At 33.6% G+C, this 11832-nt stretch overlaps 1 protein-coding gene and 2 long non-coding RNA genes across 3 annotated transcripts; all 3 read right to left on the bottom strand.

The window, feature by feature from the left end:
* Positions 1-1152: 1152 nt before the first annotated feature.
* On the bottom strand, positions 1153-3858 carry LOC115963221. Its single transcript, XR_004085750.1, has 3 exons — positions 3569-3858; positions 1666-1746; positions 1153-1287 (listed from the first exon to the last, which is right to left on the bottom strand). It is a non-coding gene; the product is annotated as an uncharacterized LOC115963221 (long non-coding RNA).
* Positions 3859-4017: 159 nt separating this feature from the next.
* LOC115963222 lies at positions 4018-4631 on the bottom strand. Its single transcript, XR_004085751.1, has 2 exons — positions 4549-4631; positions 4018-4369 (listed from the first exon to the last, which is right to left on the bottom strand). It is a non-coding gene; the product is annotated as an uncharacterized LOC115963222 (long non-coding RNA).
* Positions 4632-7461: 2830 nt separating this feature from the next.
* Positions 7462-9866, bottom strand: LOC115964682. Its single transcript, XM_031083944.1, has 5 exons — positions 9747-9866; positions 9587-9657; positions 7897-7945; positions 7660-7801; positions 7462-7567 (listed from the first exon to the last, which is right to left on the bottom strand). The coding sequence occupies exons 1-5, from the start codon at positions 9793-9795 to the stop codon at positions 7462-7464; spliced, it is 417 nt and encodes a 138-aa protein (XP_030939804.1). The 5' UTR covers positions 9796-9866.
* Between the last annotated feature and the right edge of the window lie 1966 nt (positions 9867-11832).

Raw genomic sequence — 11832 nt, forward strand, 5'->3', positions numbered from 1 at the left:
GTTTTAAACCGCAGGACTTACGTCTTCAAGAACAAGGTAACTTCAATTTTCCAGTATCATTTGAGCTTCAAAAACAATAATGCATATCTTCCTCTATACACACACACACACACACACACACACACACACACACACACAAGGACAGTATGACATTCAGAATACCTTACAGATTTACAAACCAGGAAAAGAAAAATCAAAGGGGATGAGAAAATGTAAGATGATATACTGAACACAACGAAATGGTTGAAGCACCTCACATGGAGAGAGTAGCTACAAGAATAGGAGCTACAAGCAGGTGCCAGAGGGGCAAAACCACACAATAACCCTCAACAAGTTTTTAGGGCTGCAGAATCCAGAGCTTTGAGGTCATTAACAAAATCATCAGGAGCTTTATGATGCACTGAAGGATCTAGATACTGAATCAATGAGTATAGGGGATATCAAAGAGAATAGCAGGCACATCAAATTGAAGGTTGAATATGTATCCTGACTTCACTTTGACCAACATAGAATTCACTCAATTAGTCCTGGTAGTATTTGAACAGAGAAAGCATACCCTACTTATCAATAAAGACCTTTTTTTTTAACTAGTCGCTAACCCGTGCGATGCACGGGATAGTTAAATAAATATTTAGTTAATCAACCTCACATTTAAAGAAAAAGCTAAAAGAATCAAGGAAAGGTTGATTTGCCCACCTAGAAAAAGCTAAAAAGGAAAGAAAAAAAAGAAAAAAGACATTGAAAAAGAAAGAAAGAAATAACTATTTTTTTTTAGAAAATAATGTTGAAAACTAAAGCAACAATAAGATAATGGAAAATCTATTTGCAAAGGATTGCAACCTTTGTATGTTTACTTAGCTCAAAGTCAAAATCCAAATTCAATTTTGAAACAATGAAAACACACTTCATATTAATTGTAAATCAGTCTCACTACATAAATTCACTTTTCGCTCTAATGTATTTTGTAGATCAAATACTGTCAAAAGAATTCCAATAAACACTATTGCCACATCTCTATTTGTTGTAGGCATTTAATTTACATAGAAGTCAATAGCAACCGCAATAGCTATCAAGGTTGCTCAATGCTATGACAATCTAGATCCAAACATTCTCCTTCTACAATCTCATATAGTCATCTCTTTTCTTCAAACCTGCATATCAAGCTTTGTGAACATGCATCACCCTCATCTTCATGGAAGAACAAAAGAAAATGAAGTTGATAACTTTATATTTGTTGGCTGCTTTGCAAAGGAACACCACTCCTTCAACTAATGATGTAAGTGTAACCTATGAGCGAATGGGGATGGCTTGTAAGGGAGAGGTTTGAGGAATAAAGAGAGAAAGGGGAAGCAGAGGACCCAAAACAAAGCGGAGAGAGAGCTCAAAGGTTAGCTGGTATGTATAGAAAATGAATGTGAAAATGGGTCCTTTATTGTGCATTCATATTCAAAAAATGAAAACACAAAAATGAAAATGAAAATTGAATACAACATTTTTTTAACCAAATAGCACCTTATTATTTGATCTTGCAAGTTTTTCCAGGATATTTTGTGTTAATTTGCACCTCAACACTTGTTATACTACTTTGTGGGTACATTTTAACCTGTTCAATGTGGTTTTTATGTGTATTTAATCTTCGGATAAATTGGTCTTTGAAAAACTAACCTTGCATTGTATCAAGGTTTTGTGAGGCTTGAAGAGATCACCAATCCAAAGGTTTCATCATCTGTGTGAGGGTCTTCGGATCTGATTGAAGATCATAAAATTTTACAACTAAAAAAATGTTAGTGATTCAGAAAAAAAAAAAAAAAAAAATTCCTCAGAAAGAATATAAGAATACTCTTTGAAGACAAATCTATAAAACTCAAAAGAATACTCTCTCTCTCTGTTTTTTGAAGCCAAAAGAATGCTGTTTCTTAAAAAGTTCAAAACAAAGTTTAAATATTTTTTGAAGACAAAGCTAGAAGTCAAAAAGATCTATTAATAATCTCTGAAGTCTAGGTGATTTGAAGATTGTGTTTCTTATGGGATTCTTTCACATTTATCCCAATTTTGAGACATGAATCCTGCTAAATACCTTTTTCCTTTATCACCTTCACTAATTTTCTCATTACTTGAATTACATCTGTTCTTTTCCCATTTAGCTCTCTTCCTTTGTTTAGGTACAAATTCTTAATACCATTCAAATGTGCGCAATGATGTACTCTTCAGTAGATGAATGTAATAACTTGGCTTCAAGTAAATGTATATATAATGTTAATTGCACCAATCAGGAATGACATGCATACTTCAAAGTGATGCAATTGCATCAGACTCTGAACATATATGGCTATAAATTCAACAACTATATGTGAGGGGGGAGGGGGGGGTGGGGATAAGCATGTACGATTATAGAAGGGCATAGATCCACTAACATTATTAACAATGAACCATCTGAAAGACATCAAATCGACAAATTTTAAGAATGCAGAAATTTGAACCATAATAAAAGTGAATGCAACAGATACATAGCACAAACAACTTTAGGCTAAAAACAAAGTGAATTTGATTGTACCTTCCAAAGTAAAGTGTCTTTATGATATATGCACTTATAAGACCCGCCCGAAAGTTACCATGTAGGAAGTTAGACGATGATGTGTATCAAATTCCCCATAAGAATGGAAGCTGTTCCTTTTCCCACTTACATGTGCAAACATTCTCCAAAGTCTATTCAAAGAGATTCACTATTTTTCAACTCAAACAGACTTGTAGTCTATTTTGATCTCAAAAGAGGCTTATAGCCTTTTCCAAGTCAAATAGACTTAACAGTCTTCTACTCTTTTTCAAACCACAGACCTATGGTCTGTTACATTAAGGCCTATGGCCTCCTTTACAACTCAAACAGACTTACAGTCATTGGAACTTGGGTTGTTGCTCTCCCCCACTCCAACCTCTACCCAAAAAAGAAGTCCAAAAAAATGCTACCAAATTGGGGTCCCTATTTTAGCTCTATGTTAAATTTAAAGGTTTCTCTAAAAGAAACCACAATCTGGGTTGGGATTTTTAAAAATCCTAATCTCAGAAGACTCTAAATGCCATTTAAATCATTGACGTTCTAGAATTGTGGAATTATGAGATTCAAGATCCTGATAAAGATTTTAACAACCTTCGGACTCCGTTACGGAGACAAACAACTATGGTATATTATTGTATCGTCATTCTGTGTATAATATTGCAGAGCACTGGTAATGTGTCCTCCGTTGCTGGTGCTGTGAACAAATTCTATATGTATATAATAAATTAAACTATCGTTTGGAATTAGTATGAGGATTTGGCAACTACGAAATTGGAAGCAAGGCTTCATTGTTGTTAAATCTACATGCTGTGTGAATTATATTTAAGCTGTACAGATAATTGTCTACTTCTGTAAACATGCAATGATATGTACTCTTAAGTCAACCAATGATTTTTGCTAATAAATCGAATCAAACCCTAGGTTTGATAATGAAAAAAAAAAATCAACTTTAAGCAATTTTGATCGAAAATCTCAAAAAATAAGAAATAGAAGAAGAAGATGAAGAAAACGAACCCTAATTTTCTGAAACAAAGTTCTAATTCAACCATCTGATGTAATCTGCCCAATTTTGACGGCTATCGTCAGTGCTCAAAGGTGGAGATCGGTCCTTGTGAGTAGCACCATGGAAAGATCAATGATGCCTTCTTTCGATTTCGGACCAAACAGCATGGGGATGGCTTCTTGGTGAGATTGATTTTCAGTGTTGGGTTTTTGGGAAGGAGAGGGTAGAGAAATAGAGAAGAGAGAGGAGCGGCAGGGGTCTGAGGGTTCTGCGTTTTGGAGGAAAATAAGAAGGCTGGCGTTGTATTTATTGGGTTTTAGAAAAGATTTTTTTACGTTTTTTTTTTTTTTTGGTTTCAGAAAAGTTTTTTATTTTATTTTTTTATTTTAAATATTTTAAATATTATGCTGAGGTGGAAAATTGTGGGAGCTTCAAAGGCTTCGGTTTTATATATATATAGATGAACTACTTATCAACAAGGAAAAGAAAAATGAACAGTTCTAGTATCGCACCACAGGTATCAATGCATTCTTCAGTCATCATCCTCAGAACTTGCATATGCTAGGCCTAGTAAACTTTTAACAGGGTTTTCTGTATTAGTATCTCCCTCTGCTTTATTCAATCTTGACAAAGGCCACTCTTTCTCCTCCTGGTCAGTCTCAGGCTGCTCTTTCTCCTGGTGAGACTCAGACTTAAGGCTTTTTAAAGCAGAATCATTTGAAGCAGGAGTTGACTGATTCCCATCAGATGGACTAGAAGTTCTCTTCCGTTTGGGTTTGATTTCCACAACCTTTTTCAATAAATATTGCTGTCTGCAATCCAGATAAAATACATATTTCAGAAACCCCACCCCCCCCCACCCAAAAAAAAAAAAAAAAAAGGAAACTAAAAAGTGTCTAGTTTTTTTTTTTTTTTTTTACTACAAAGTGCAAATATTGTTCAAAATGCACACATTTTGTGTGTGCCTGTGTTGAGAGAGAGAGAGAGAGACCTGATTCCACTCTTGGGCTTGGGCTCAACTCGAAGTGGCAATGGGACTGATGCAGGTGAAGAATCTGCTAAACTTGCAGCTTTGTGTCCATTGGTTAAGGAAGAGAAAGAAAAACTAGAAACAGCATTAGCATCAACATAGAACAAAATTTCAGCAGACCCCAAGCAGTTCTCACCATAGATGTTTTCATAATTCAACTTAAGAGCATTTCACAAGTTTGCCATGTAAAATATAGCAAGCACTAGAGAGTTCATTCAACAAAGAGGCATAAACATACCATAGGTTTCCATTTATATAGAACTAGTCGCTAACCCGTGCGATGCACGGGAAATGTATTGAGTACAATATATAATTTAATCTTTGTTTATTTTACTACAACACCAAAATTGAATTTGTAAAATAAAATCATATAGCTAAAACATTTGTTAACAGCTATACGTTTCAGACATTTATTAAACTATATTATTATTATTATTATTATTATTATTATTATTATCAACTTAACAGTATTTTAATATATGATACCAACATGCTTCAAGAAAATGTCCAACACTGAAAACAATTTCGAAAACAAACTCAACTAAACAGTTTGATGAATAAATATATTACAATCTATAATATAAGCCAAGAAATAAACTTTGAAACCAATATGAACAAAATCCACGTCAAACAAAACCATTTCGATCATTAAGAATATGACTCACTAAAGTCATGAAAAACACAGGATTCATTACAAAAAAAAAAAAAAAAAAAAAGAAGCATCTTTAGTCTTTATAGATTTTGCCTAAGTACCCAGATACGATGACACATACTCACACAAAAATCATTAAAGAAAGAATCAAAGAACATACACAACATGTACATAGCTATGAAAGTAAAAATAAGAAAAACAAAAGAGACGTAAACACGGACAATTAAAGAAAAAATATAGGAAAAAAAAGTTAGGAATAGAAATATAAGATAAAGATGGGTTACCCTCAAAAAGAATAATCCATGGATATTCATTGAAATCTTCTAGATAATTTCTGATAATAGAAAAAATAAAACCCAAAAGTTATGATGTTAAAACTTCCAAAAGGCCAAAAAAAAAATTTTTAAAAAAAATCAGAAGATTCAAAGCTTCAAAAGTATTGAAATAAAACAATATATATATATATATATATATAATTACGCAATAGAGAAATACAATAGAAAGAAGGGAATCCATGATTATAGCTTTTCTACTATTGAAATTGGCCAGACAATTAAATGTATTGCAAAAAATGAACTTAAAAATTCATATGTAAACCAAACAATTAGAAGATTTTGAGCCAAGAATTTATTAAAACAAAACAAAAATTATGTGACTACACAATGGAGAAATATAATAAACAAAAAAAAATATGTCTACACAACATAGAAATATTAGAGAAATATGAGTTACCTTTTAAATGTTAAAATTCAAAATATTAAAACTTTTAAAAGGTTAAAAAAAATTGAAGATTTAATTAAAAGATTCAGGCCTAGCAATTAAATAAACAAAACAACAATTGACAAACTTATAAGAAAAAGCAACAAATCTATAATTTTTATTGAACAAATCAAATAACCCTAACCTTGATGCATTGACCGAAGAAGGAGAGGAGTCCAATACATAAGTGGAATATGTGAATTGTGAAGCATGAGCTGCCCTAAAAAAAAATCTTGAAGAAAAATAAGTTTTAAGGAGAAAATTGGAGGTTTTGTGCAGAAGAGATTCACATGGTGATTCAAAATAGTAAGTTAGGAACGGTTTGAAAGAATTTAGAAAAGTAGCATCTCGAGTTTTTAAAACTCGAGATCCATATTAGAACTCGAGTGCTAAAGACTCGCGTTCTGAGTGGGAAAATGCCACGTAGATCTCGAGTCTTTAAGACTCGAGTTTTATGCAAAAAATTTCACCTATAGTGGCGTTTTTAAGCCTTACAGTGACGTTTTAAAGCCCTATAGCGGCGTTTTCCTGCAAAAAATTTTTGTAAGTACCAGGTTTAGGGTGCCCTATAGTGGCGTTTTTAATTCTTATAGTGACGTTTTAAAGCCATATAGCAGCGTTTTTTGCAATTTATGGAAATCGAGTCTTTAAAACTCGATTTTCAGCGCAATTTTTTTCCTCCAAATCGAGACTTAAAAACTCGAGTTCCAAGATGGAACTCGAGTTTTAGATACTCGAGATGTTATTTTTCAAAATTGTTTTAAAATATGACAATTAACTAAATTTTTTAATATTTATTGTTATTTTAAAAAAAAATTCGAGAAAATTGTGTTGCGGCAAAAGAAGATAATAGCAGATCTAATCATAAAATCTAAAATAAAAAGAATTTAAAATAAAAAAAAATAAAAAAATAGTGGTGACCAATGGCCATACATATAAATATAAGATATTGACCAACCTTTATAAAAAGATGTCAGTTTCAATATTCACTTTGTGGTGAGGGTCCTCAAACATCATCTTCTCCATGAATAGTTTTTGGGGCTTAGGTTTTCTACGCAAGCAATTCTTAAATAGGAGAGAGTAGAGGCGGTGGGAGAGTGTCCTTATTTAGCTAGAAGTCTAATTTGCATTAGAAAAAGAAAACAGTGATGAGGTGGAAAATTTAATTTAATTTAAATTTAATTTAAATATTGTGCAGACGTGGAAAATTGTGGGAGCTTTAAAAACTTCGGTTTTATATATATATATATATATATATATAGATTAGTAAGTTCACATAATGACCTGGCTTCTCATAAAGCATACAGTGGTCACAATGGTCAGAAGAATCTAACAATCAAGCATACATGTAAGGAAGCAATTAAGCCTGTGGTGACTATTTGTCCAAGCCATTTAAAACAACTCCCTCAGCTGCCATAAAAATTAAACTACATTATGAAGTTCAACATTTTTTAATGATCGCACTACACAGAAATAAGCAAGTCTTCTTCCTCTTTAACAGAATCATGGAACAACAGCCAAGTCAAGGGATACTTATCAAAAAAACAAACAGCCAAGTCAAGGGATAGCCTATAGCAGGATTAAGTATGATGTTGGTTACCAGTAAATCAAAGGAAAACCATGCATATGAGAACATTACAAAAGTTTCATTACGGACCAACAGTACTCTCCCTCTTTCAATAACATAAAAGGATATCTTAAACACAGCAAATGCCCGTTTCTCAGTTCGACGTAGGAGGTGTTCTGCATCCTCCTCAGCTTCCATTTGCTCCTTGAGATAGAGTAGATCATCACTGTCCAAGGCTGCATACTCAAATAAAATGAAGTTGAAGAAACAAAAGGTAAAAACAAAGAGAAAGGATGACACACAGATAGAGACAAGGAAGGAGTATTGTTACCGCCTCGCCCATGAAGGTAGCCTCCACGCTCTCCTGCAACCTCTTGCATTTGCTTGCATCAACCGCTCGGTAGAGGAAGCCAAGATCCCTGTCGGGGGGTGTTATCAGAAAACTCCCCTCAAGGTTTTGCACAAAAGAGCAAAAGAACCTAAACTATATCACACCGGTATAGTATGTTGTTATTACTAATTATTATTATAATGATTATCATAATGGCACGTAGTGGGCCTCTTAATATCCATCCCGTTACTAAGAGAGGAAGTACGATTTGAGGCATAGCTCATTGGCTGTGACAGCATAATATTATGTTTAGGACTGAATGTTCAAATAGTGTATAAAGCACCTATGAATGTTTAGACTCCCAATTTACAAATTACCAACAGAAGCTTATTATTAAACAATGTATGTGCGGAATATGAAAATAAACTAAAACAAAATTGGTAAAACAATCTAAACCAAAATTAATCACAATCACAATAGTAATTAAAAGGCAAAGATTAAGGGAAGAGAGATGCAAACACAAAGACAACACAACGATGTGTTATCGAAGAGGAAACCGAAGTCCTCGGCGTAAAACTTTTCCGCAGCCTTTCAAATGGTCAATAATCAATCCACTAGAGAATAAAGTTGGGATACATGAATAGCAGAAAACCCTCCAAGCCTAATCTACCTAATGCATCTAAGCTCTCCAAGCTTCTTGCTCTAACAGGGTTTCGCTGAACCTTGTCTTTTCTAGTTTACCGGATCTCACAATAGCCCATTGCATCAACCAAAATGAATTGGTCTCTTCTGAACTGCTTCCCAAGCACCAAATAGCCTCCTCACAGATATGAGTATGGTGAGATAAAGATTTGGCTAATGTACCTCTCAAGAATGTATCAATGGAGAGGGTGAGAATAGAGGAATTTGGAGAATCAAATGATGAAGATTGTGGATGAGTCAATTTTGATTTCCTTTAGGGTTTCTCTCTCAAAATTCTCTCTGAAAACTCTCACATTTCGTGGGTATAAGGGTATTTATAGTAAGGTGTGTATGGAATGCAAAGAGTTAGTTAAAACCAAACAGGATGTTCTAGCAACTCGAGCTCGCGACTGGAATGAGTCGTGAGCAAACTGCCTAGCCAGACTGGAAGTTTTGTCTTGTAGTGCAACAGCTGCCGTGACCCTTCATCCCCTACATGCTTCACACGTGTGCCAGCTTTGGCAGTCGTGAAGCTCTTTTTGAGTGCACAGTCTTGAGCTTTTCTTCATACTTTTTCATGCACTACCCTTATATAATTCCCACCTAAATACAAGGTTTCTAAATGCTTAATTACAAGAAATTTTGGCACGCAATAAGCCAACAAAATGATTGAATAAATTCATCCTTAAAATGACTAAATTTGGGAGTTCAAAACATAACAGAATGGAATGAATCAAAAGAGACATTCCTTTTTGTAATGTGTTTGGGAGTTTACAAAAGAAAGAAAAGGAAATAAAATGTATACATATTTGGAAATTTTTAAGCCCCATTTATATATTTTTATCATGGAGCAGGATCATATAGTTTAGTTTCGGGAGAAATGTATACATGGAAATAATAAAGATGAAAGAGATCATGTAGTATCAACCATGATGAAGTCTAGAATAATGAGAGTGTAAAGGGAAGCAAATTGTTCACAGAGAAAGAGAAAGTGAGGCAATGCGCTAACCTTGGCAACCATGCGTTGGAAAGTGGTGTCTTCATCATCTATCTTCTCCTTTCCTTTCCCCCATTTCTTATCTGTTCAATCAAATCCATTTTTTTTTCTTTTTCACTATACTAAATATTAAAAAATGACTTTCAATGAAGATAGAAAGAAAGAGAGAAACCTTTAGGGTCGGTAAGATTGGTGTATTCGCGGACCTCTCTTCCTGCCATCTTTCTTTTTTCAATACCCTTTGCTCTCCAATTACTCTCTATATCCCCTTTAGGCTGTGGATTAGTTAGTTATACAAAAAAAGCAAATAAGTTTGAAAATTTTCCTTTGGTTTCTCAGTTTTATGAGTTTGTGTTTTTTTTTTTTTTTTTTTTTGAGAAAGAAAAAAAAAAAAAAAAACAGTTTGAGGATTCTTCCGTAAATCAGAATTTGGGGATTTTTTTTACAATTACTTCGCTACCCTTCTTCTCTTCTGTTCTACCCTAATTTTATTTTATGCTTTTTGTATTTATACTAGTTTGGGAGCACGTCCCCCCACCCCCCCCCCCCCCCCCCCCCCCCCGGGGTAAGAAATTTAATATAGAACTTCTATTTAAAAAATTGTGAAACCATGTACCATAAAATGTATATCATACCATGCTAATCTCATTTATACACGAATTTTGATTATACAAAAACTTAGAGAAGTAATTTCTCAAAAAAAAAAAAAAAAAACCTTAGAGAAGCTATTTAATATAAGAATATTTATTTTACTGTGATAGTTTCTTAGAACCTATTTGCTAAAAGCAACATTCACTCACTAAAAAATTCTAAAAATGATAACAAATACCATCATCTTCCAACAATAAATAACTAAGTTTTGTTAAGACATTGTCACAATGGTTAGATTTTCAAAATGAATGACTCCATATTGATATGAACTTCACCAACAATTGTGATGAAACCCAATAACAATGATGGTTTGGAACCCCAAGATCGTGTAGATAAGATTTGTTGAGCCTTGACCCGTCGTCTAACCAGATGAAAACCAAGACTACGATAGAATTGAAACGCCACACCAAGAATTCCTAAGAATCTCTCAAGAATCAAAGGTGATAAGTTTGGTTGTTTGAACGCCACAAGATTAACTTGATAAGTTCAAGAGTTCTTTTAAGAACCAAGAGGATCACAAGACTCACAAGGAGAATAATTTTCTGAATACCAATCTGTCCTCTTTAAAATTCGTACTACCAGATTTATACTTAGAACAACCCTCCAAGAATTGGTAAAAATCATAATTACAACTTCAAAAACAACACAAAAATTAATATAATCAAGTTCCCACGTTTTTTTTAGTTTTCTAGGACTTCTAAAGGTAGTCAAAAATAGCTAAATGACTAGAATTAACATGCCCAGCCAATACCAAGGCATCTTCCCATTTAATATCCTTGGAACTTAACAAATTCACACCCTTTTATGGTTAGACCATGCTACCAAGACATCTTCCCATTTAATATTCTTGGAACTTAACAAATTCACACCCTTTTATGGTTGGACCATGCTGGTTGCGAATTTGCATGCATTAGCCTCTTCAATTGCTTTGATGACATAGACTAAGCCTTGATTATTATTTGAGCCCATCTTGGTCTTTTTAGAATCAGCCCAATTCTCTTGGACTAGCCCATTCAGTGCTTCCTTGAAATGTTTGGCTCTAAGTCTTGTAATTGGGCCACTAGAAAATGACAAAGGGTCTTGTGCAAGTTCAGCTCCATTTTCACTTGTATAATCAGCATGTCTAGCTCCTTGGTGTGCATCACATATGCAGCAATTGAAGCTCTTCATCAAACACACTGGCTTATAAGCTCTCATGAATCATCTCGCATAATTAGCACAAGACCAAAGGTTAATGTTAGTTCCCAACTTTCTAGAAAACCACATGAAAATAAGCTTTAACTAACCCCTTAAAAAGCTCTTAGTAAATAGAAGAACATAAACTATATAATTTTCCCTAGTTATTGCAATAAGCATAACTTAAAAAGGTAGACAAGAATGAGATCACACATGGATAGGAGACAAGATTATAGCAAAAACAAAATTGAAAACGGTATAATCCTCCAAGAACTTGCCTAGATGTTGTAAGTATAGAATTAAGCTATATTTGTTTACAAAAGCTCTTAGTAATTTTCCCATTATTGGCAAAGCATATTAGTTTATGAAGACAATCTAATATTTATAAGAGCCAAAATATGTTTATGTAAAAATGAAATGAATATTTATTA

This window comes from Quercus lobata, chromosome 10 (genome assembly GCF_001633185.2).
Source record: "Quercus lobata isolate SW786 chromosome 10, ValleyOak3.0 Primary Assembly, whole genome shotgun sequence".
In the NCBI taxonomy this organism is placed as follows: Eukaryota; Viridiplantae; Streptophyta; class Magnoliopsida; order Fagales; family Fagaceae; genus Quercus; species Quercus lobata.